The sequence below is a fragment of the Poecilia mexicana genome, unplaced genomic scaffold (genome assembly GCF_051168715.1).
Source record: "Poecilia mexicana isolate PSO_F unplaced genomic scaffold, ASM5116871v1 scaffold_19, whole genome shotgun sequence".
NCBI lineage: Eukaryota > Metazoa > Chordata > Actinopteri > Cyprinodontiformes > Poeciliidae > Poecilia > Poecilia mexicana.
The window spans coordinates 10,207,651-10,234,230 of NW_028263388.1; the positions used below are offsets into that span (position 1 = coordinate 10,207,651).

Genomic DNA, 26,580 nt, shown 5'->3' on the forward strand with positions numbered 1-26,580 from the left:
GTTTATGAGATTCATTTTTGAATCTAATAATTAAAACAAATGATTATTTTTAATGTTCTATCTGATTGAGATGTATTCACATGGCTTTGCAGACGAGCCAGATAATTTTTTTAAAAAGTGGGGACGATAATTTAAGGTGATACGTCTTCTAAAATAATCTGATATATTTCCAGGTAACAGTTCATCTCGGCCGGGTTTTTGAAAAACCCTCAGAGGTCCTGGATCTGACCGGGAATAACACAGCAGTCGTTGTGCTCTGAGGAGTTAAAGGGCATCATGTCCAAAGAGATCTCTGGCTCGCACTCAAACTGCAGGAGGGCGGGGAGCAGCAGATTCCGCTGGTTCCGGTGATCTTCGGAAAGTTTGTCGAAGTTCTGCTGAAGCTCCCCGGCCGTGCGCGCCGGGACGAGTCTCTGCGGCCCGGGCCCCGTCGTCACCTGCTCCTTCTGCAGCGTGGTGTCGTGGTGATAGGAGACCAGCTCGTTGCTGAAGTCCACCGTCTCCACCGCCGAGGCGGAGCAGCATCGGTTGCAGCCCAGGATGGTGGAGAAGGCCTTCCGGAAGTCCGCGTTGAACGCGTAAATCACCGGGTTCAGAGACGAGTTGGCCCAGCCGAACCACACGAAGATGCTGAAAGTGGTGTCGCTGACGCACGGCGCGGCTCCGGGCTGGTCCGCGTTGCAGAACGGCACCACGCAGTTCAGGACAAAAAACGGCAGCCAGCAAAACACAAACACCCCCATGATGATGGACAGCGTCTTTAGAACCTTGGTTTCCCGCTTAAAGGTCGTTTTCAGCGTGCTTTCGGTGTGCGTCGAGGTGGAGAGCCGCTGCGTCTGCGCGCGGGCTTCTGGAGCCTTCTCCAAAGAGGAGATGCGTCTTATCTGGGTCTGCGCGATGCGGAAGATCCGCGTGTACGTGCCCACCATGATGACCACGGGGATGTAGAAGCTGATGAGCGAGGAGGAGATGGCGTAGGTCCGGTTCAGGCTGGCGTTGCAGTCGCCCGGGCCGGTGCGGCTGGAGTTATCCGCGCGGTGCCAGCTGAGCTGCACCGGGATAAACGAGATGAGGATGGAGAGCGTCCAGGCGACGCCGATCATCAGGAAGGCGAACCTGCGCGTCATCCTGCGCTCGTACCTGAACGGGCTGGAGATGGCCCAGTAGCGGTCCATGCTGATGATGCACAGGTTGAGGATGGACGCGGTGGAGCACATGATGTCGAAAGCCACCCAGGTGTCGCAGAAGCGCCCGAAGAGCCAGACGCCGGCCACCTCGGAGACCGCGCGCCACGGCATCACCAGCACGGCCACGAACAGGTCGGAGACCGCCAGCGACACCACGAAGGAGTTGGTGACTTTGGAGCGCAGGTGGCGGAACTTAACGACGGCGGCGCAGACCAGCGTGTTGCCCAGCAGAGTGGAGACGATCAGGACGAACAGGACGCAGCCGGTAAGCGCGCGGACGCCGAGGACCCGGTCCGGTCCACGTACGTCGTCTCCGGCCGCCTCCACCTGCGGCTGGCTCAGGTGGCCTCGGATTTTACTTTTATTTAAAAACGTCCCCATGGAAGGAAAGAAAGAAGGAAGGAAAGAAAAAGAGTCACCCTCAGCACGCCCTGTCCATGTCCGGGTCCATCCTATCCGTGTTTCAGATGGAACTCAAGCAGAGAGATGCGCTCCGGTCAGAATCCGGGACTGAATCTGGAGAGTCTCAGCGCATCAGACTCAGTCACATCACCCTAAGATGTTTTACTTCTCCATGACCTCAGCTTCACTTTAAATCCACCAGAATCAACACATCCGCCACGGTTATTTTACTTTAAAGAGCTGGATATAACTGAGATGACGCTGAAGACGGTGACGCAACAAGAAATAGGTCAAGTACTTCGTTCAGTTTGAGTCTGTTAGATACCATTTTCAAACTTTTAATAAAAATGTTTAAACTGAATTGCCTTGGTATGATTCAATTAATTCACGTTTAAGGCTTTTATAAGTAATTAAATAAATTATGTGGTTAAATGACTTTGGTTTAGTGCAGTATAGTCACAGAATGTGTATCTTTAATTTCTAATATAGAAATATTTAAGCAGTGGGGAATCGAGATACAGCCAGAGAAGGATTTGAAAGTGTGACGCCCAGAAAACAAAGAAGGTTAACTCTGCCCTCTGCTGGACAGACGCTGATAGAACAGCTAAAAGTTCTATATTTTTCGTCTCCGAATATAACACGTTTTATGTGAATCTTAATCTTAAGAATCTGGAGTTTCATATCGCTATTGTACGGGGCTCCGTACTATTGCTTCTTTTACCTCTCGTTTTTTTTTTTTTTTTTTTTTTTCTTCCCCATTTAAAGCTCATTGCAGTATTAGATGTTTAGAACTGGAAATAATTTTAGGCTTAATATTAACCGTTTTCCAGATTATTACCTGAAAGAGTTGAGTTCATTTTAATTCAGACTTCAGCAGCTTTTAGATCGTATTTGTAGTTTCAAACAGCATGCAGGCCGGTCATTAAAGGGTTATGTTTACAGCCAGAAGATGACGTCAGAGTCAGCTGTGTGTGTGTGCGTGTGTGTGTGTGTGTGCGTGTGTGTGTGTGTGTGTGTGCGTGTATGTGCGCGCGCACACACACACTGTTCTTCCAGCTGTGACATTGCACAGAGGTTGCGTGTACTCTCAGGAGCAGCAGCAGCATCCTGGACGCAGCCAGCGCGGCTTGGGGAACCAGGACAATGCTGCTGGTGGTCTGGACCTTACTGAACGTAGTGGGACTGAAGGCGGAGGACGGCGGAATGGTGAAGGTATAATGCATTCTCCATTCTCCATGTTTTCATACTGACTACTTCCATGGAAGTTGCTCAGACACGTGCGGGGGGGTGGGGGGCTTGGGGTGCTTGAGCACCTGACCCTTTTGCTCCTTGACCCCAAGTGCCCTTTTGGTCAAATTTTTTTTTTTATTTGTTTTTTTTTTTTTGTACAACATATAATAAGCCAGTCACCTTGTTACCTTTGACCTTTTGCCCGTGACGCATGACTCAGTTGCAGTGGTGGGAAGTAACGAAGTATAAGTACTTCGTTACTGTACTTAAGTACAGTTTTCGTGTATCTGTACTTTACTTAAGTAGATTTAATAATGGATACTTTCCACTTTTACTCCACTACATTTTACAGTAAGTATCTGTACTTTCTACTTCACTACATTTCTACAGAACCGTCGCGTTACTTGTTACATCCACGTCGCATTGAGCTTTTTGTCCGTTAAAATGTGAAGTTCAGGGTCTTAAGGTGGCGCCGTAAAATCCAAGCAATGACTTACTGTCTGTTGTCACCCATCGCCTCCACCTTTACTCGCACGCGGAGCTCCAGACATGCGCAGTGGTGGATATCCGTCTAATCGTCAGTAATATAATAGCGCTGCATAAACCATGAGATATGGTGACATGTAAAATCAGCAGCGCTTCGCTTTCACAGACGGTGGGGACTTCGTGCAACTTTTAGCGTCACTTGGAAGGAAAGCTTAAAAGGTAAGATCTGTGGACGTGATGCTAGCAAAGCTAGCTGTACTGACTGAGACACATGCTGCATCTGCGATGAAAAAAAGTTGTCACTCATGCCATTGTGTGTTGACTGAGGTGTCGCATATGGGACAACGCTGTGACCAAAATGGAATATAGTATGACATTCAGGAACGATCCGATTCTTCGGGACGATCTTTACTAAGTCCTAAGGACTAAAGCCTCTCTGGGTTCTTGTGTACACTGCAGTAGCTAACACATATACACGTTTATTTAATCGCCGAATAAGTAAAAGTTGAATGAACACAGAGCATGCTCATTGATTGATTTCGTCTCCTGTCATGGTGGCAAACATTGCAGTGGGAGGGAGGGTGAGAACAGTCACGGTGCTCCTTCTGCTTGGTTTCTTGTTGCGCCGTTGGACAGTGTTCATAGTTGAATATTTGCCGTTAATTGCGATGTTTCAGTTGTGGTTTCTGACATGGGCAATATGGGCAACCGTCCAGGGTGTTATTTTTCTAGGGATAGCAGGAGACCTCTGTGGAAGCAAAACAGAATGAAATGAGTTTTAATTGATACTGGTTAAATAAATTTCAGCTCTAAGTATTTAACATCTAGGTGTTTTTATGGGAATGTGGATCTTTCAGATCAATCTGAGAACCAATTTTGATAAACTTAATTTTATTGTGTCATGTAGCGCAGGGCACTGGTCTTGGTCTCGGGTTCAGTGGTCTTGACTACAACTCTGCTACGTGGCTCCTTGGTTGCATGTTCTCCCTCACCCACCTTCTTTCCATCCCCTTTCTGTTGGATTTATTTCTAAATAAATGTCACTAATGAAGTTCATGCTATGTTAGGAGAGGAGACAAGATGTTTCCATCCCTGAAATTATGATTCATAGAATCACATATCTAAGTATAAACTGTTACAGAGAATAAACACAATAAGAACATGTTTAATCTGTGGCATTGTTCATTAAAATGGCACATTTCTTATGTATTAAAATTAAATATAATCAGTTCACTTAATGATATTAGCGATTAGGTTATGTATTCAGCAAGTACTTTTACTTTTAATACTTAAGTATTTTTAAAAGCCAGTACTTTTTTACTTTTACTTAAGTAAAATGTTAATGTGGTACTTTGACTTTTACTTGAGTACATTTTTGACTGTGTATTTGTACTTTTACTTAAGTAAATTTTTTGAGTACTTTCTCCACCACTGCACCTGCCATTAGTGCCACTGTTTTCGGGGATACTGGTTAGTGTTGTCACTGCCTTCGTCTGACCTCGGCACCTCATACTGGCACTTCCTCTGACACCTGCCATTATGCGCCACAAGTGCCACTGTTTTCGGGGCTAGCTGCCAGTGTTGTCACTGACTTCGGATGACTTCGGCTGACCTCGGCACCTCATACTGGCACTTCCTCTGACACCTGCCATTAGTGCCACTGTTTTCGGGGATACCGGTCTGTGTTGTCACTGACCGGTATCCACTTGTGCCACCTTACTTTATAGTAAGGTGGCACAAGTGGACACCTTACCACCGGGTAAGGTGGCACAAGTAAGGTGGCCATGGGTGCCACGGGCTGCTAACCTCATTCTCTATCTGTTCCAGACAGAATGTAGCATATGAATAACTTTAGTTCAAACAAATAGAAATAAAATACATCTTAATTAAAACATAATTCTCATACATATTTAAATATACAGCCGGCGTTCAGACTTAACAGAGAAAGACAACTCTTGCACTGAATGCATGTCAGATGGGACCTCTTCTGCGACAGCTGATAATAGCTACCACTAGGTACCTACCACTACAACTGACACTAGGTCGCTATGGTATGTCAATGCTGACAAGCTCCTGTCAGTTCCGGATTATAATTATTTTCATACAATGACCTTAATATAATGCTATTGATTATTAAACCGGGTAAGTTCACTAATATTGACTTATTAGTTAATATTAGTGACAGTGGCAACATGAGATATTGACAATTCCAGAGTGACATTATGTTCAGCATGGTTCCATGACAGTGCACAGGATGTCATAAGTTATAGAGGCTGCCTGGTCTATTACTTAATAGACCAGGCAGCCACTATAACTGTATCAGTGTTTTTTGTAAGATAATGCAAATTTTGTTTTAAAACATGTTATAATAATTTTCCAAAAATGCCTGTTAACCTGTTGTAAAGAGTTATTACTTATTTAATAAATTTAATCTCTTCTATTTTTCATTATTTGTCAAGTTCATTACAGATTTGTGTTGCATAAATGAAGGTTGCTTCTCTGTGTTTGTTTCTGGTTCTGTTCATTGTCTTCAAAGTTTTCTTATTCAAAGATGAGAGAATGACTAAAATGTGAGCTACAAAATGCATTTCAATAGCATTTTCAAGGCAGCAGGAGGACTTTCACTTTCAAGTTAAACCACCTTCAAATTTTTTACACTAATATTGAATATTGATAAGTCAAAACACAAAGTACGTACACCTCAAAAACTTTGACAATGTGTATATCCTAAGCAGCATTAAGAACAAGATTGTTACATATTTTTTGAAATAAAAATTACTTTGGGTTATACTTAAGATGCAAATGCTTTTTTCAAAGAAAATTGTGCTGTTTACATATTATTTTATTTGGCAGATATGTTTCAACATTTTTTAAAGTTTATGTCACAAAGTATATGCATAGTAATTGATTTGTCAATATTTATTACCCATTTTATGTAAATACTTTAAACAGCAATAACATATCATTTAAGTTTTCAATAGCCAAGAACTAAAATATTTGTGTATTATAAAATCCCTCTCTGAAATCATTTGAAGTCTTCTGTAAAATTCATGTTTAGTCAACGAGTGAATTTACTACATCAGGATCACATAACACATTATTTCTCCATGAGAAATTATAATATTTCATTACGTTTACTTTTTTTTTTTTCAAATTTTATTAATTTCTACAATATACGTTTTACACAACTACTACGTATTTCCATCTTGGCCAAAGCCCTATCTGGCAACCCAATGGAGTTCAACAAGCTCCACTGTAATAGTGACAGTGGTAGATTCAATTACTTTGGCCATCTTCCTTCAATTAAATTAAGTCAAAAATATTCAAGGTGTTAAATGGATAATTAACCAATACAATTACCATTGAAATAAAAATGTATAAACAGGCAATATAAAACACGTTTTCCAAAAATTGTCATTGTCATCCCCCAAAACATCGGCACCAGTTGTGACAGCTCTGAAACATTCTGGACACCTAACGGCAGCTCTAGTTGAAGCCAGACTCAGCTGTTGCAAAGGTGCCGAAACCAATGGCATCCCTGATTTCTGTTGTGTATTTGATTAATTCAAAGACGAAAGGAGTCGGCTGGATTATTCAGATGAACTTTAGTGAATAAATAGGATGAACGAATCATACATGATATACAAAAAGTGTAGGAATTCAGCTAACATAGGTCTTTCTGCGAAAAAAACCCTGAAAAATTATTTCTTCTTCGTCTGTCTTCAAGTTCTTCTTCTACTAGTTATAAAGCATCATGGGATATGTAGTCCATTTGCCGAAGCCAGTGGCAACCATGGTGGCAATGTCTATGGTGGCAACACTGGCAGCTAGCCCCGAAAACAGTGACACTTGTGACCAATAACAGCAGGTGTCAGCGGAAGTGCCTGTATGAGGTGCCGAGGTCAGCCGAAGTCAGCCGAAGGCAGTGACAACACTGACCGGTATCCCTGAAAACAGTGCCACTAATGACAGGTGTCAGAGGAAGTGCCAGTACGAGATGCCGAGGTCAGCCGAAGTCAGCCGAAATCAGTGACAACACTGGCAGCTACCCCCGAAAACAGTGGCACTTGTGGCGCATAATGACACCTGCCACCGGAAGTGCCATTAGTAGGTGCGGTGTCACGATTTGCGCTCGGCCCTGCTGTATGCAATAGGGGCACATCGCCAGTCCAAAACCTGTCATCTCCATAATGGATATATGTCTGATCTTCTAATTTCCTTTGCTGCATAATGTACATTGCATTTATTTTGGCGTTAGGTAAATGTATCTTGAAGTTGAAGGAGAATAGCACTTAAATAAAAGTCCAACAAGGATATTAATTTAGAATTAAAAATAACTGACCCTGAATTACCAAGATAGATATAATAATAAAAGCGTGTCATTAATGAAGGGGAAAAAACTCAATCCAGACTTTAAGTTTAGGGTCTGGTTTGCAGAGTATGCAGTTAATTCCCACCCCCTACCCCCAATTATTCATTGAAAAAATAAATAAATAAATTAACCTCAGTTAAGTAATATAAAATTGTAATCAAAACGTCTGGAATTGTAATTTCTTTAAAAAATATATATATATATTTTGTTTAAAAAACTTTTTTTAATTAAATAACTCATTTTTGTCTCGTGAACTTAAAAAGTTATTTGCCAAACATAAACTTTTATTTGCACACATCAGAAATCTTTTGTTGTGATTTTTGGCCCTGCCGACGACGTCATGTGAGAATCACAAGCAAAACTTTGAGTTACAAACAAAAACTTAGAATAGCAAGAAAAGATTTCTGACATGTGCAAATAAGCTTGTTTTGCAAATAATTTTTTCACTTCATGAGACACACATGTGTGATTTTAATTTAATTTTTTTTAAGCAAAACTCAGTAGGCTTTTCTCATAGTGACATGCATTAACAATTCAATTTTTGCTTCTTCTTTTTTTTTCCTGGAAGTTCCACATTAAAGTTTGATGCAGCTCTGCTTTCTAGAATGGACCATCTTCATCTCCACTGCAAGTGTAGCAAACAGGCAGCTCTTTTTTTATAGATTACAGTCACTAAAAGGTTGCATTGTGCCCTTGTTTATAGTTTTAATAGTGTAATTCTGTAAAGACAAAATATGCCTGGTCTAGCTCTGATTTACATATCTTGCTAAATTGCGGGTTTGAATGTAAATACAAACAGGAGTTTTTCCTTTTTTTAGGAATTTTTTGTCAAAATTGAGTGTTTTTCTTCAATAGCTTCCAGGTCATGTGACCTGTTGACTCAAAATCACTTTGAAATAATTCTACTAGTCTGTACAGATGAGGCATAGTCATTTGTTTTCCATTTTAAGCCATTTTTCTTTTATTACGAATTTTTTTTGGTCAAAATTGAGTGTTTTTCTTCAATAGATCCCAAGTCACCTGACCTATTGACCCAGAATCAGTGTGAAATAATTCTACTAGTCTGCATAGATGAGGCACAGTCATTTGTTTTCCATTTTAAACCATTTTTCTTTTTTTTAGCAATTATTTTGTCAAAATTTTGTATTTTTCTTCAATAACTTCCAGGTCTCGTGACCTTTTGACCCAGAACCAGTGTGAATTTGTTCTACAAATAGAGAGAGATCAGGCACACCAATTTGTTTTCCATTTTAACTAATTTTTTATTTTTTAGCTATTTTTTGTTAACATTTTGTATTTTTCTTCAATAGCTACCAGGTCTTGTGACCTATTGATTCAAAATTAGTGTGAAATTGTTCTACCAGTCTGTATAGATGAGGCACACTCATTTATATTTGATTTGAGTCCTTTTTATAATTTGTAGGTATAGCTTTTAGATCATCAATCAATCAAATTTTATTTGTACAGCATATTTCAGCAGCAAGGCATTTCAAAGTGCTTTACATAATAAAAACAAAAACTACAGAGTTAGATTTGTTTCACAATTATTCAATTAAAAAAAATGTCAAACAAAAAAGTAGTATTCAATCAAAAAAAAATTCAAACAGAAAAAATCTTAAAAACTTTTTAATCCTAAAAATATTTTTTTACGAAACAAAAAAATGTTTAAAGATTTTTTTTAAAAATTGAAATAACAAATTTTTGTTTGAAACTTTTATTCTGACATGCAAAAATAAGTTTCAAACAAAAATTCAAAAATTAGTGATTTAGGAACAGTCCGGGGGCGGGCCATGGCACAGGAGGCGAACTCCACGCCGGGAAGCGGAGTCGAGGAGGCGGGTCCGGCGGTCACCGCCGCAAGAGGCGCTTGGGCCCGTGGGGCCAGCTGGAGGCTCTGGAAGGCCGGCAGAGGGGCCCGCCAGCTGGAAGCTTGGACGGAGCACAGGGAGCACTGGGAAACTTGGACGGAGCACAGGGAGCACTGGGAAGCTTGGACAGAGCACAGGGAGCACTGGGAAGCTCGGACGGTGCGCGCAACTTCGGGGTGGGGACAGGCGGAGAAGGTGCAGCGACCACTGGAGGTGGAGCTGGCGTGAAGAGTGGAGTGAAACAGGAACAGACACGGAGGAAGACGGAGAGATGGTGGGAACATGAAGTTGGACAGTCTAGGGGGCAGCGGTCCTCCCTTCAGCACCGCTGACGCCGTCCTAGTCCACTTCCTGGCGTAGAACCTCCAAAACCGGGAGGTGGAAACAGGGAATCCACTCCTCCAGCCAGACCAGCATCCGGGTGGCGGTGTTGAGGCGGCTGACCAGGCCGTAAGGTTTCGACACTTCGTCAGCATAGCGCTGGATCTTCTTGATCTGGTGGGTCTTTCTGTAATGATAATAATCCACAAGAAGACAGACTTGCTGGTGCCTATTGTTGAGACGCTTTACCAAGGCCGAGAAAGAGTCACATGCTGTTAGACAAAGGGCCCATAGTAAAGAGTTACATTTTTGATTCTGTTAGACACCAAGGTCCATTTCTCACGAGAAACAGAAATTTATCAGGCCACAGACATGGTGTGATTTCAGGGAGTGTCCTCAGTCCATATAATCAGCTACCCTCCTCTTTCTCCTCAGACGCTGCACAGACTTTTTTAGAAACTCTTCTCGGATGTAATGGTAAAGCGTCTCCTTTCAGCGCTGAAAGTTAATAAAATAAGTAAAGTCTGAATGCTTTTCTTGGCTGATTTTATGCTCCGTGTGTCAATACAAATTATGATTCATCGATTGAGATTCTCATTCTCAACACTATCTCCAGCTAATGTTCCGGGTCATCCTGGACAGGTCGCAAATCTGTCGCAGGGCAACACGGAGACAGGTAGGCAAACAACCATGCACACACACACACACACCTAGGGAGAACTTGGAGAGAATTTGTCAGTATCCAATTAACCTGACAGTCATGCTCAGAGCCCAGAGAGAACCCACAATACACATGGAGAACATGCAAACTTAATAATTAATTATCACTCTTATCCTTGCTGGCGAGAGGCAGGGTCGCCCTGGACAGGTCGCCAGGGCAACAAGGGGACACACAGGACAAACAACCACACACACTCACACCTAGGGACAATTTAGAGACACCAATTAACCTGACAGTCATGTTTTTGGACTGTGGGAGGAAGCCAGAGTACCCGGAGAGAACCCATGCATGCACAGGGAGAACATGCAAACTCCATGCAGAAAGACCAGGGCCGAATTGAACCCAGAACTTTCTTGCTGCAAGGCAACAGCTCTACCAACTGCACCACTGTGCAGCCCACATTACAATCAAAGTATATAAAACTTTTTATAACCAGTACCTGCAAATGAACCACCTAATTCAGGGGATGCTGCAGGTAACCAAACAAAACCCAAAATCACAGGTAAACAACCTGGTTGTTCATTACAAAAAGAACCAATACATTCCAGGTGAGTAATGTCTTTTTTTCTCTTCATTGCAGGAAAGAAGGTCCAAAAGACCCAGTAGACGACGTGGCTTCCAAACAGAAAGTCCCAAGGCCCCAGGTAAGGACCTCACTTTGAGGAATCTATTTAGTCCTTTTTTTTATCATGTTTGTATTCATTTTGTCAGATAAGTAACTTTTCTCCTCCTTTTTTGCAGGAAGACAGCGAGGCGTACCCAGCATTTAAGTTTCCACCGAAGAAACAATATAATCCCCAGGTAAGTGAATCAATTTCAGGGAATTAAACAGAGTAAACAACTAATTGGTGAATAAAACTTGACTTTTGACCCTCCACAGGTCATGCAAAACAAGTGAAAGTGAAAAATCATCCGTAGAATTGCTTGTAGAACCTCCTCATCCTCTTACATGCCCAGTCCTTAGAAACTGCATGATAACAAAAACCTTTGTCCATTCATCCACTTTCCTCTGCTTTTTCTGGGTCATGGGATAACAGCTTCAGAAGGGAGACCCAGACTTCCCTCTCCCCAGCCACTTCTTCCAGCTCCTCGGGGGAAATCCCAAGGCGTTCCCAGGCCAGCCGAGAGACATAGTCCCTCCAGCGTGTCCTGGGTCTTCCTTGGGGCCTCCTCCCGGTGGGACGTGCCCGGAACACCTCACCAGTGAGGCGCCCAGGAGGCATTCTTACCAGATGCCTGAGCCACCTCAACTGGGTCCTCTCAACTTGAAGAAGCAGCAGCTCTATTCTGAGTCCCTCCCAGATGACGGAGCTTCTCACCTTTTTTCTAAGTGAGACCCCAAACACCCTGCAGAGGAAACCCATTTCGGCCGCTTGTATCCAGGACCTCGTTCTTTCGGTCATGACCCACAGCTCATGACCATAGATGAAGGTGGGAACGTAGATCGACTGGTAAATCGAGAGCTTCGCTGCTCTCTCTTCACCACTCCAGACCGGTACAGCGTCTGCTTCACAGCAGATGCTGCTCCAATTCGTCTGTCGATCTCCCGCAACCTTCTTCCCTCATTTGTGAACAAGATCCCCAGATACTGAAACTCCTCCACTTGAGGCAGGAATCCCTCTTCCAATCTCTCCCAGAAAGGAGACATTCCACGTCCCAAGAGCCAGGTTCTGCAACTGAAGATCAGATCGACGGGAACCCCTCCCTCAAGCACCACCCAGATCCAGAACAGTGTTTAGGACAGGAGTTTACAACACACAGTCAATACAATGCCAGCAGCTGTGCCAAAACCCAAGCCAAAACTGAAGCCGCTCATGAATGACTCTCCCCAGTCACTCATAAAAGTCCACACACTCCTTGGTGGACTCTGCTCCTGATTCTGCTGTTCTCGGTGCAGATGGTGGATTAAAGTCTCCACTATCTCATTTTCCTCATCGTCATCCAAATCGTACAGTCTTTTAAGTTTCTTCATCAGTTCTGCAATCTCATCTAGTAATTCCTCTATACTCAAAAATTGTAACCTCTTTCTTTGTATCTTGAGATAAAATTCCTCAAGTTCCTCAATTAACTCTAGATCCTCCATCGTACAAGTTTTAGAACAAGTTGTACAAGTTTTAGAACAAGTTGCCAGTCTTTCTTCAGTGCTCGAATGAAAGATCTTGGGAAAGTTCAACAGTCTTAAGACTGTTGTATGATGTCATAACAAAAGAGAATGATATTGTGACATCACAGTGAGAGTGATGTCATAACTGACATATTTGCATTTGCATATATTTATGCATTTTATAAAATATGTTTATATGGTTTTCTTTTTTGCATATTATTGAAATATGTTTAATCTATGTCATGTTATTTCTGCTATTATATTGTTTTTGTCGTGTTTTTAAAGTGTTTTAGTTCGTGAGAAAGTGTGGTGGGAATTTCCCACACAGTAACATTATGGCTCCTCCTTGCAGGAACTTGTTTTATGCCAGACACTGACCTTACCTTGATGCCCATTGTGTTTTACCAAATCTCTTTATTGTTGTTACAGTTGGTTAATCAAACTGAGCTTTACATACAGTTTTATACAAATATATGGTTCATTTATGTTCTTGCATTGTTCCAAAATGCAAGTTTATATAAAAATGGCATCCAGTTAATAAAAGATCAGTATTTTTATTTTATTTTCAGAACATTTTAATTACTTGCTTTGCTTTCTTTGAAAAGGATAAGGATTATCATGTTTTATTTTATTTCTTCAGCTCACTTCCACTGGATGTAGGATTATTTCTTGTATCTTATTCTGAAGATTGGAATTTTGATTGTAGAGTCCCTTTTTTCATCACATTCTTTTATTTTCTTCTTTATTTCTCTATTTTATAACTCAGTTTTTCTGACATGAAGCTTGGTTCAGCTTTTATGCTCACTTCTGAGCCCTGCTTAGAGCTGGAATTGTTCAATCAGATGGGAACTACAAACTTGCCTGCCGCTTTTACCCAGAATGCACTGCAGTTAGTTGATTGCTTCTCTGAAAGCTGAGTGCTGTCTTTAAAACTCCCCTTTTTCACAGTGCTCTTTTGATTCTTTGTTTTCAGACTCCTTTTCCTGATATGAAGCTTCATTCAGCTTTTAACTTCACTTCTGAGCTTCTTCCGACAGCTGGAACCAGGGGCGTCGCCAGGAATTTTGGGCCTCCTGACAAAATATTAGATTGGGCCCCCCTGCGCAGCTGTTGTTACAATTTTTTGAGTCTTTTTTTTGACCCATAAAAAATGTTAAAATTTTAAAAGCTTGCAACTTGCTTTCTTTGGTTCAATACTGATACTAGCACAATATTTACCGCAATTTTATCAATTTTACATGCAACAGTCCACATACAGTGTGCAGGTAGAGTGTTTAATTCTTTTCTATTAGTTTTAATAGAAATGTTTCTCCTCACAAGCAACAGTCATAGGCAATGTGGAAAATACATATAAAGCAATCCAGACTTCTAAAAAAAATGCTATGTAGTTGCATTTTATTCATGCTGCAGTATATAACTTTAATGAAAAATATGTTTTTTCCATGTTTGTTAAAGCTGTCACCATGTCGTGACAGTTTGTTATGAGACAGATAATCATTGAAAACAATCTCCTCCACTTCCTTCCTGAACTATTACCATCTAAAGTACTGCATTGTTCTGACCAAAAACAACCAATCAGAACCCGTAGGAGGGTCTTCGTGCTGTCATTCAACTTCATTCACTCACTGCTAAATATGCTAAGGATGGAGAAACAACTTATAATTACAGGGAAATCGTTTATCTGCCGTCATTGGCAGCTATGCTAACATTTTTCTATAAAACATGCCTTGCTCATAACGCAGTGACCGACTCAAGTTCAAATTCTTACAATTAACGTTTGGGTTTAGAGTCCGCATCTTCTTGCCATCACACATGGGTATTCCAGAGTGAAGAGTGTAATGCAAGAAACATAAAAATAGGAACATTTGGGATGGATTAACCTGTAACTGAATTCCCTGCCCTTTGCACACATGCTCTAAGAGTGGCCTATTTCTCTTATCGACTCGCTGATGAAATACAAACATATTGAAGTGAAAGGTGTTTTGCAAAAGAATTCATACCCTTTTGTCTGTTTCACGTTTTCCTCACATTACAACCACAAACGGGTATCTCAGTTGAGATTTTAAGTGACGCACCAAAACAACATTAGTGCATAACAGGTAAATGGAAGACAATTTCACAGTATTGTGCAAAAATCTAATAGTTTTGCACCTCTAAAGTAGAGAAATGAATTTCTAAATGAAATATATGCCCATTTTTCCTTGGAAAGCAGGTCAATCTTTGTTGGACTGGATACTCTGGACTTCAATTAGGCTCTTCAATTTCATATGTATATGTTTTAGGTTGTTTTCCCGCTGGAAGGGGAACCTCTGCCTCATTCTCAAGCCTCTTAAAGTTTTTCTTCTGATATATATTTAGCTACACACACTTGCAAATGCACTACTTTGTGTTGGTTTATCTTATAAAATCCCAATATAAGAACTTTTGGTTTTAGAAATACATCGGGTTTAACAGTAAAAAAGGGAAGGAAACTAACTGATTTTTTTAATGACCACTAGGGTTCAGTGCAACAACACCAGCTTGAAGCCTTAACTAGATCTGAAGCCTCAATCATCCTGACTCAAAAGCCACATTTTCCTGTATTTTAGCACCACTTCTTTGTTTAAAAAGATCAGCAACTGCATAAGACCCAAATGGTGCAACTAAAATGGGACTTCTGACGTACATTCACCAGATACCACTCCAAATTTTTCGCCCAGTGACAACTTTTTTTTTTTTTTTTTTTACAGGTTTTATGGGGCGATTTCGATTTTGTTCAGGTTATTTTTCAAAGAATTCAAAATACAGCAATCACCCTATAAAACTGTTTACATTCCTTCAGTGACTTAAAGGTGTGTGACCTTTCAGACTGAGGGTTTAATGAATCTGTTCACTGACAAGAGTCCTCACTCTGAAAGAAAAGCAAATGTAGCCAAAAACTGAGAAAATAAAGTGAAGGAATCAGGTTGAAATTCAAATTCTTCATTTTAAGTCAGCAGTGTTTTTTTTTATTTATTTATTTATATATAGCAACCAGTAGTGCTTCTTTGATAGTGGTGCCCTGTGTGATATGGCTCTTCATACAAGACACCACTTTTCAAATCGCTTTTCAGTTTTGAGTAATGCTTTTTTAGTGCCCTAAAAAGGATTGCTCTAGTTCAAAATCTAAAATGCTAATCAAATCTGAACTGAATTACACTCCGTTAATAAACTCTGTAAAAGAAAAAAAAGTCTGCAAAAGTTTATTCTTTGTATGAATATGCAAAAAGTAACCTTTTTAGGCATTCAGATGAACAGCAATATAGAAACTTGTCAAGCTTGAATTTTGAGAAAAAAAATTAATAAAAATAAAATAAATAAACCTTATATTCTTAACACTGAAAGAACACTTGTTTCTCAATATTCCACATGCACCATCAGGTGCAGAGGGAGGAGCTTTGCCCGGGGCAGCATTCATGCAAGAACCGCCACTGTTTGTTTTCTAGTCCATTTCTCCTCCGAATGCGTTTCGATCTGCTGCCATCATAACTACTACAAATTAATGCAGCGTATTTGAAAGCCACGCCCCTTTCTTCCAACATTTCCCTCTACAGACCAGATCATCCCAAACGGGACATTGGATATCTACTTCTCGTTTGTCCAGCGACGGCTCAGATTTCCTGTTTTCGAGAGGAGGTGACCTCCGAATTGCACAATCATCAAAATCTCAGAGCAGTGACTCAGTAGCTTACTGTTCGGTTCGGGTGTGCGGGTGGTCTCCTCCTCCGCTGTAAGAGCGGAGCTTTTCGTTGTATTGCGCTGTGTACCTTTAAAAGGTTAAATTCTTCGGTCTGTGAGCGCTGGGTTGTGTCTCCACTCGACTTGGCAGGCTCAGCTGTGCGTGTGTGTGTGTGTGTGTGTGTGTGTGTGTGTGTGTGTGTGTGTGTGTGTGTGTGTGTGTGTGTGAGAGTGAATGATTCAGCAGCTCGCAGCGGCAGCAGCTCCTACTCGGCTCTCTATCAAGAAGAGCAGCGCCGGCTCTCCGCGGATTTAACCAAACCCGTATTCTCGCCTAGACGCGCGAGGGACAGAGGCAAACCCCTGCAGGTGACAAACATCTCTCGGAGACCCCGTGCTGCAGCGTCCACAGGCCCCGGGCGGAGAGCAGAGGAGACCACAGGCTCCCGCAGCTCCGCATCCCTTCTCTTCCCGGTTCTCCGGGAGGATTTTTACCGCTCTTCATCGTTCTAATTCGGATTCGTGTGTCTCCGTCAGACTGACTCGTGTTGGATTCAACTAAAACACATCTGAACTACTGACTGATGATTTAGAAAGAAAGAAAAGAAAAAATAACAGCGGCGACATTTCCGGGATTCTGGTCTGGGTCTGATGCTCGGAGTGTCTGCAGGTGAGTGTGACTCGCTGGCAATTCTCAAATACCGGCATATAAATATCAGCATTTAATGTCACCATAGCGCAATAATGTCTGTCTTTAAGGAAAACTGAATTCCACTAGGTGTAAGGTAGGGGAGAAATATTGTTAAATAGTAAAGTAACTACAGATAAAAATGGCCTATAAGGATGGACCGCAGTGTTCTCTGCAGAGTTGATGCTGTGAAACGATCAGCAAAGCCTCTGACCTCCAGTGGAAGGGCAAAATTATTGAAGAAGTTGATTCTTTTACAATTACAACCGTTCTAACAAATTGAAATCGTTCTTAAATTATGCTGTGTGAACATTTCACACCTCAACTACAAATACTGTATATTTTTGTGTTGAGTAAAAGAGAAAACATTTGTTTGTCTTTTTGTCTGTTGTGTTTGTAAGTCAGGTCTGCAGAGTGACAGAGGGGCTGTTCTGTTTTCCTGAGCTCAGAGACAATGTGAGGAATGTCTCCAGAGCCAATTAAGTGTTTTCTGAACAGCCACATTCTTTACATCTTTGGCCCCATTATTCTCATGTTGAAGTCCCACTGCTTTAAATTTCCTCAAGTGGCTCCCAGAGCAGCGTGGAACATCATGGTTCTGTCATGTGAGGGTTTTAGCTTTAGTTAAGGCACCAGTTATTTTAAACCTCAGATCCTCTTGGGGCTTTCTTTGTCCTTATTTTTCTGTTGCTAGTTGTTACTTTGGGACTGGTTTTGCAGTTTAAAACAAACAACAACAAAAAAAATTGATTTGAGATTTGTTCTGCAGGTTCTGTTCTCTGGCGGATTTGTTCCACAAATTCTGTTATTTGGTCATTTTTTGCTCTTCAGAATTGCTTCTTTTAAGGTGATTTTCGAGGCTCTGTTTGTTTCTCTTGTGGTTTTACTTTCCTGTTTCTGTTCCGTACTCATCTGATGATGCACTTTTTATCCATTTGATAAAGTTTACATGAGACTTGTACCAACCTTATTTAATAGCTCATTAAGTAAATATTCCTTAACATGCATTAATTGACATGGTGGAAAGGTGTTACCACTCCCACAAAAGCTAATGTTAATAGCCAATCAGCACCAAGTAAAATTAATAGCACTTCTTGATTGGCTGCTTAACAAATGCAGCCAATAGCATGTCAAATAGCATTGTAGCTAGGTATTTCTTTAGATTTTTTTTAATATGCTCTACGAAAAAATCCACCAATTTTTTGCAAACAATTTTGCGTTAAATTCCACAGACAAACACACAAATAGGTGGGAGTCCACTCTGCTGAGCCCTTGTGGATTTTGTTACCATCGATTTACATTGTTTGTGTGGTGTAATGGGTAAAAGTCTTTAAAAATCAAAATATATTAGTTTTTAGACCTTCTAAACAGTGAGCATTTTAATCAATCGGGTGTGTAGAAAAACATATCTTTGTCTAAAAGTGCTGTTGGTCGTATTGTGAAACTCAACCACCAAAGAAGACAGAAGTTCTTCTTCTGTTGCGGATTTCAACCGAAAACCATCAGATTGATGAGAACCTAACAAGCGAGCTGTGTTTTTGTTGAAACGGACCACAATAGGATGAAAGAGTTTTCATCTCTTGCTTCTTAAAACCTGGTGAAGTCTCAGTTGTTCGTCTCGGATTGCAACTCTTTATGTTCTGATTGTAGGAGATCTGGACACGAGTGTTATGTATTCAACAAAACTGTTCCAAAACCATTTCAGTGATTAGAATGACTACAACATGACTGAAACAATTCAAAATGCAGTAAACTGTTTACTGTTTACTTTTATTCTTCTTTTGTGTTAACACAGCGCCTTATTTTGGCCTTGTTCCAAATTTACTTGAACTGATTTTTTTTGTTTTGTTCTGTTTTCTTGTTCTGGATGTTCTCTCCTCAAGTCCCTGAATGCATCGTCCCATTTCCGTCAGCTCTGTGATGCTTTCTGATAAACGTTGAGTCATTTCGTAGTCTGGCGTTGTTATCTGTTCGCTGCGCACTGCAGCTTCTCTCCGCCTGATCCACTGCTTCTCCGCTGACTGTGTGATCTGTTGGTTCTGCCCGGTTCTCAGTGCCAAGCGGCGGATCACAAGCTGCCTCAGCTGCTGTCAGAGGGAAGCTGCTGACCGCTCGGAACAGATCGGCAGAGCGTGTTACGTCCTGGCTGGGATCCAGACTGTTTTTTTGTTTTGTTTTTTTCTGTCTGTCTCTCTCAGGAGTTTCCACTTAATTTCTTCCCTCTGGCTGCTTGAATCCCCACAGAGGGGAAGACTTTGCAGAGATAAAAAGTTATATCTCTTTTTTTTTTTTTTGCAGTTTGATATAAAACTGACATTGAGGCCCAGGCATGTTTCACTCAGGAATTAGATCATTCTCAGACACTGTGATTTTTCATGGAGGAAGCGTAGACAATGATTTTGCATCCATGTGATGAAAGATTAATTGTTTTCTGTCTGTCTGATTAATAATTTAGAGAAAAAAGTGACATCAAGAAAATCCCTGCAGCGAGTGAAAGACGCCGATTCCTTAGGCGTCCTCCAACATCCATCATTAGATCACATGACCTGAGTTAGCTTTAGCACTGATAGACATGTCTGATGGGAACTTTCTCACTTCATGTTCTACCATTAAATGGAGATTATAACTAACAAATGTCATTTTTTTTCCAGCAGCAACTTTCTCTAAAGGATTGCAAGTCACAATAATTCAATAAAATTAGCTTTAAAACGAGACATTTTCAGGGATTAAAACAAGGGAATATTACTGTTATTGTTACCAGTTTCTAACTTTACTTGGTGAACTGTTTGTCGGTTTAAAGGCTTAGCATTGGCGCTAAGCTAATGCTACTAGTAGGGCTTTTATTTTCCTCTGTCCTCTTTTCCTCTTCCTGTCCTCATTTGCTTCTCCTCCTGTCCCGTTTTCCTGCCTCAGACTCTTTTCCCAGGGAGCTCTGATGGATAATTGAAGTTGCTCTCAGCGTTGCTGCTGGCGGCAGGAAATGTTTGGTGAATCTTTCCATCTCTCTGCCTGGGTGGTGTCTCTTTCTGCTGTGCTTCCTCTCTCTGGTGGAGCCGCTGCTGATGATGGTGACGAGGAGGAAGAGGACTGATGTCTCATTTAGCATAGAGAAATAATAAAGCTGTAGCATTAAATCAATGTTATCCAAAATAAAATACAAAAACTGCCAGTTTGTAAATGGCTAAAATCGCCCCAAAAAGATTAGAAAACTTTTCCCCGGAAAGAAAGTATATAAAACACTTGTTACATGTACTTGCACACATAAAAAGAATTGCTGTGAAACTTACAGGACTAAACATTTTATTTTAGGCCGACATGTCGAACACTACTTCAGCTTTTAAGCTACAAAAGGCATCAAAACTCAAAATTTTAAACATTTTTGTCCTACTTTCTACGGAAAATAAACATACATTTGATCAGTCTTTAAAAAAAAATTAATAAAATAAAAGTAGGAAGAAATTTTATCTATAGGTGTGTTTTTTAATGTACTGTTTCAACAGAAGAAAGTTTTCCTCCTGCCTGAAGGCTTGAGTTGAGTTTGCTCATATGAGGGAGGCTGCTCCTCCTCTGTAGGCAACATAGTGAAAGAGATGCTTTGTAGAAGATTAATGCTGCTGGTGGAGCTGCAGCACAACAGGAATGTTGTCCGTGCCAAGTTGCTATGAAACCCAGAGGAATGGATATGGGGTTACGGGGGTGTTCATGAGGGGCTCCCAGGAAATGCATGCGAGCTTCTCTCTCAGAAAACCTAAAAGGTTTAATCATAAGTGTTTCTGTTGCATCCTGGTTAATGCAGGTTGATATATTGTTATTTATTTATTTCACGCTACTTGGATGTTTTTTTTTTCACTCCTGAGATAAAAACCAAAAGGATGGAAACTCAGAGATGCAGTCTTTTTGGAACAAAAAGTCAGACAGGAGTTGGGGGTGGGGGGAAGATGAGCTGTGTTTGTGTTTCGCAGCGCAGTAGAAACACATGAACCTGTTTGACCAGTTACCTGTGGGAAAGAAAACCGCAGCCGAAGGCAGAGAGACCAGGAGAGTCGGGACTTCCTGTGGTGTCGTCATGGTTTCAGCGTGGTGGAAGTGTGTGTCAGAGGGCGACGCTCAGTCAGTTGGGATGTTTGTGTCTGTGAGTGGGTGTTGGTTTAACGCCCAGCAATGCAGGGCGTTCATGGAGTATGTCAAATCAGGCCGTCAAAGACAATTCTAGTAGCCTATTCATAAAAAATGACATTGTGTAGTTTGATATATTATGTTTTTATAAAATTATACCAATTGCATTTTACTCATTTCTGAATAAAACTATCATCTCAAAACTACTAGGTGGAATTTAGTCATATTTCATCAGTAAGGTAAACTATTAAGTAATCTATAAATTCTACAGAGTCGGGACTGCTTGGTTTTTACGGCACTGATTGCAAATGAAGCTAAATTTGGATCAGCGCACAGCGAATGCGCTGTGGCTGTTTTGGTTTTGGTACAACAGAAACTCTTTAACCTGAAATTGTTCCACACAAACATAATTAAATCAATATGTTTTTACTTACAGTTGAAGTTCTTAAAATCTATTCAGTTACTTTAATGTTTTCTCACCATCATTGCGTTCAATACATTAATCACAGGTCTCAAATTCTGTTGTAGTACGACTGTTTAATCTTGTATATTCTATGTAGTTTTCTTTTTTCTCGTTGGACTTTACGGTTTTGCGAAAGTTTGAGTCGCAAAACATCAAACGGACATCTTAACTGGGGATGGAGCAACTGGTAACTAACTGCTAATATACCCTTGCTACCTAGCTAGCTTGCTAGCTTTTTGTATGTTCATCGTGGGCAAGTGCAAATTTATCATCAGTGTTCATCTTCACCATTTAGAACAACCCATTGAATTTATGTATGTGCAATTATTCAAATATGATTTTTTTGTAAATCTATGTTATATTACAGGTCTTAAATTCTGTTCATAATGGTCTGTAAAAGATCTGGAAAGTCTTAAATTTGATCCATTGAAACCTAAAGACACCCTGCATCCCAATGTTTCAGGATTTTGGAAGTAACCAGGTTGGAGCTGAAGTTTTACATATCTGTGAAACTGATATGTTTTGGATTTTGCATAGATTCAACTAGAGAAAGTGGAACAAATTGGATTTTTTTTTACTAATCTTTTGCTAAGCCTGACTGTTTATGAATTTAATTGATCAATTTGTCTGTGAGGGGGTATTATGGCTGAAAGTGATTGCGTGATAAACAATTTTTATTTTATGTTTTTGCTGATCCACATCCTGACTCCGTCGCCCAGTTTGTTTTTCAGCCTGAGAGTGGCTGACCTCAGATCAGGTTTCTATTGATTCATTTATCTGTGGACGTTGGAAGAGGATCCTGCAGCTGAACACTGAGCTCGTCTTACAGCTTTAATGGACAGAAATGTGTTAGTGACTGCAGCCTGCTCTCTGGGGCCAGGGTCGACCAGTTTCCAACCCACACTGGGACCAGTCTGGGACCATCTGTCGTTTTGCTTCTCCATCTGTGGCACAGAGAGGTGGTTGGTTTCACTATAATTTTCAAAAGCATGAGCTCATTTTCAGCCGTTATGTTTAATTAGGCCTAATTATAAGATTCTCAAAGAAGATGATTCAATTTTTCACCATTTAACTTGTGTATTAAATTTTTCTTTTAGCTTCTGTTTTTTTGATTTTGTAAAACATGGCTTCCACTCTCATTGTTTTCAGAAGCTTTCCTAACACTAAAAGTAAACAGTCTATAAAATGGAAATCGTTGTCGTTGTTATTCAAATTAAGTGGATAAATCTGAAGGCCTGAGATGAAGCTGTTGACCTTTTTCTGGCTTTCTAGCCGCCGGCACTCGGCTCCTCTCGGCTCAGCGAGCAAAGAAATGGAGCATGACGACATGATTGGTCTGATGTACAGAGAAGGAGGAAGAAGATGGAGGAGATGCTGGATTTGTTTTTGGATAATTATTTTCCATCAGGGTCCATTTGAACATCCATTTCTTTTTAATTTTTTAAAAGATTTTGTTTAGTTATTTCATATAATTACAATATGACCTTTTGAGTCAAAGTTCTGTTGTAGTTTCAGCCATTTATCTGCAGATCTGAAAAGCTAAAGTATCTAGAGGTACTCCTCCATCCACTTTACCACTTGTAGCAAAGCAAACCCTCAACATGATGCCAGTTTCTTCAAACTACTAAGCATTAGCTTGGTATTTACAATTTTTCAGAAATTGCTCCACAAAAACTCACCAAAACCAACATATCTAGTTTAATGTAGTAGTAATAGTATTTTCGAGTACGTAAAGAAAACTTTGAATCCTGCAAACGTTTAATAATTTCTCCAGATTATTTCCTTGTTATGTTTAACATTTTGCACTTTCTCCATATACAGGGATCTTTGAATTAAACCCTTAATTACTGTTTGATAGACAACATGTAATTAATAACACCAGAGCGACTTCTTGTAACTCCTCATAGTTCACATGACTCATTATATTTTTCCGATTAAAGTTTGACCTTCGACCTCGCTTCAGTTACAGACAGCAGCTCACACGCTAACCGAGACAAAGTGCTGCGGCACGGATTGCTGCTCTGCGCTGCATTAATGAAAGCGACTCATTAGCCCAGCACAGTATGTGCAGCTTTAGCCTGCCATCGTATCTGTTATCAGAGTCGATAACGTAGCTGTCAAGGTCAGGACTTGTGAGCATATCTGTGCCGCAAACTGCTGAAAATGACTGTGGGATTATATCGCAGATCACTTTTATTGCTGAAAGTTTTTCCTAATATTCCTGGTGGTAGTCAGACAATGACCTGATCCTTTTGCTGCTTCTGGACCAATCACAGCAGAGCTTTTTTCTTCTCCTATTGGTGCTGCAGCTGACTTTGACCCCAGAGGTTCATTCATTAATTCAGATGGACTCTGTGGCTGTCAGCCAACTCTGCTGACTCATCAGAACACAGATGACCACACTGGCTGTGTGTGTGTGTGTGTGTGTGTGTGTGTGTGTGTGTGTGTGTGTGTGTTTCTTGAACACGCACCTTCTTTAACAGAGGCATAGAAACAATGGAATCGGGCAGGATTACAGATGACAGATTAAGGTTTAGTTCCCCTCAGAGAGGCCGTGGTTGTGAATCAGCGCAGGGAGGAAGGTTCTGATCGATCTGCTCTGGTCACATGGTGACACTTTGAGCCCAGGGAACATTACCCTCCAACAGAGTCTGCCCACGTGGCAGACCGGTCAGTGTAAACTTTTATCAATTCCCTGTGTGAATCTCCAACGGCTTTTTCTAAAGGAAACGCACTGATTTTTGGTTAGATTTTCTTCAATCGTACATGGTTGTTATACTGTTATTCCTTCCCTGGTTTAAAAAAAGCAATTGTTTTCATTTTATTATTGTCTACATTTGGTTATATTTAATATACCTTGAAATATCAGCTAGCTATATTTCCCAGTTTCTTCAGGCATTTTGTCATTGTTTCCCTGTATAAAGAACTAGCATACCTTTAATGAAACCGCTTATGTTTACCTTGTACAATATCTGAATTATATGGCAGACATGTTCAGTTTGTCTTTGTTGGTGTCACAGACTTGAAATTTGTAAATAAAGTTATAATTTACCAAGAGTTTTCCCTCTTTGGATTTTCTAAAGCTTTGTCTCACCAATACAGATTTCATTTAGATTTTCCTTAAAGAACTACAGTGTAGCAAAGTATAAGAACGGCACTTGTCCTTATACTTTTCTTTCAGCACTTTATTGCTATTTTTCAGATGTTCTGGAATGAGCAGTCATTGATTATTTCTTTGGGGAGTGAAAATTATGTTGTGTGTGTGTGGGATAATCACTTTAAAACAAAGTTTTAAGATTATTTCAAGACAAAATAACTATGGAGTTCACAATTGTAATTTTTATCTTTTATATTAGCTTCTATCATGGCTACCATTACTTAAACAGCTAACTCTGCATATTTTATAGAGAATGTCAATCTTTACATTAACTAAGGTTTCCAAAAGACTTCAAATACTTCCTAAAAACTTGACAGATGAAGATTGAAAGCTGCCTTCCTGTTATCTGCTGAAAGCCTTCATCTCTTTCAGACACAATTTCCTTTCAAATTGTTTTTGTTTTACATCCCTGTGCTTCCTCTGACAGATTTTTTTTTCAAACACCTCACTGACACTGAAAATAGCTAAACTTGAATCATAATCCATTACCAATGTCCACAGAGTGTTGTCAGTTAAACTGGGAAAAGCTGGAATCTGCTGATTGTGTCACCAGTTGTTTTCTTGGCATTCATCTAACAATGCTTCAATCCCCTCTGAGTTACTTTGTTGTAGCAGAGTTTGAATAGCTGTGATTTTATTGCTATTTTTACCCACAGTTAGGAAACCAGCGCTGAATAGAAGCTATAAAAAAAAAAAAACTTTTCATCATAGGTGATCTTTGTCTCCGCTTTGAAATCAGACTTTATGCGTGACTCAATAAAGTCATATAAACTCCCATGTTAGAGTCGACAATGCCTTCCAAGCCCAGTTGTGCTACATATGTGTTCTCCTGTTTGCAGGAGTGAGTGGGCTTTGCACAGGCCACAGGAAGAAAGGAGAAACTATTTGTAGATATAAAACGTAAGGGTGAAATTACACAAATCAAGAGAAAATCATGATGTGATGAAATTGTTCTATGTTCATTTCATGAACTGATGGAAACAAATATGATGATCGATAATAACTCCTTAAAGCTCTGCCTTATCTGTAACCATCATGACTTACGAAGGGAAGATGATGAGCAAAACAGATTGCTGGTGTGTTAAAAAAAATCTTCTTAAAACAAAAATAAAGAATGCTTAGTCTGGTGGGGGGCAAGTAAAGCCTGGCGACCCGCCAGGCTTATAATACACTATTAGTTACAGGGGTCGCTTTTATGATGCTTTAAAAGAATAACAATTTGAATCAAAATAGCAAGGTAGGCTTACCCAGAAAGTCTCTCTAAAGCTGCTGCTCAGCCTCAAGAGATTCACATAAAGAAAGAAATACAAAAAAAAGATGATTAATGAGCACAGAGGAACCACAGAGGCATGCAGAGAATGGAGACAGATGCAGCATCTCATTATCACTGAGTCATGACCTCATTCTTCTCTCCATTCCTCCTGTGTGTCCTTTACAGCAGAGACTGCTGCAGTGCACACTTCATCACACACACACACAGACACACACATTCTTTTCCACCAGCGTTGGCAACATTGAACTGTCTTGCAGACATAACCAACTACTACTTAAACCAGTACCTTGTCCGTATAAAGTCATTGCCATGACATCAAAAGGCCCAAAACATTTTACAGATAACACAACATAGCACATAATGCCTGTAAAAAGGCTTATCTTTATCTTTATTGTCAGTAACTTGTTACTGACACAATAAAGACTGCGGAGGCTTATAGTACCAGTGAAAACCCCAGATTCCTGCCATAAATAAGATTTTAAGTTTGAACGGTTTA

The 26,580-nt window shown here is 40.4% G+C and overlaps 2 protein-coding genes and 1 long non-coding RNA gene across 3 annotated transcripts in view; 2 read left to right on the plus strand and 1 right to left on the minus strand.

The window, feature by feature from the left end:
* Positions 1 to 209: 209 nt before the first annotated feature.
* LOC106907776 (D(5)-like dopamine receptor) lies at positions 210 to 1,801 on the minus strand. Its single transcript, XM_014973626.2, has one exon. The coding sequence runs from the start codon at positions 1,566 to 1,568 to the stop codon at positions 210 to 212; it is 1,359 nt and encodes a 452-aa protein (XP_014829112.2). The 5' UTR covers positions 1,569 to 1,801.
* Positions 1,802 to 1,892: 91 nt separating this feature from the next.
* LOC148153655 (uncharacterized) lies at positions 1,893 to 13,858 on the plus strand. Its single transcript, XR_015766385.1, has 4 exons — positions 1,893 to 3,524; positions 11,168 to 11,231; positions 11,329 to 11,388; positions 13,665 to 13,858. It is a non-coding gene; the product is annotated as an uncharacterized LOC148153655 (long non-coding RNA).
* Positions 13,859 to 14,278: 420 nt separating this feature from the next.
* ccser2b (coiled-coil serine-rich protein 2b) overlaps positions 14,279 to 26,580 on the plus strand; it is a 37,927-nt gene continuing 25,625 nt past the window's right edge. The window contains exon 1 of the mRNA XM_014982821.2: positions 14,279 to 17,057. The gene's annotated coding sequence lies outside the window, so the exon portion shown is untranslated. The remainder of the gene's footprint in view (positions 17,058 to 26,580) is intronic.

Bases quoted from the DNA above. Each gene is read 5' to 3' on its own strand.
- LOC106907776 (XM_014973626.2), bottom strand. From the start codon at position 1,568: ATGGGGACGTTTTTAAATAAAAGTAAAATCCGAGGCCACCTGAGCCAG.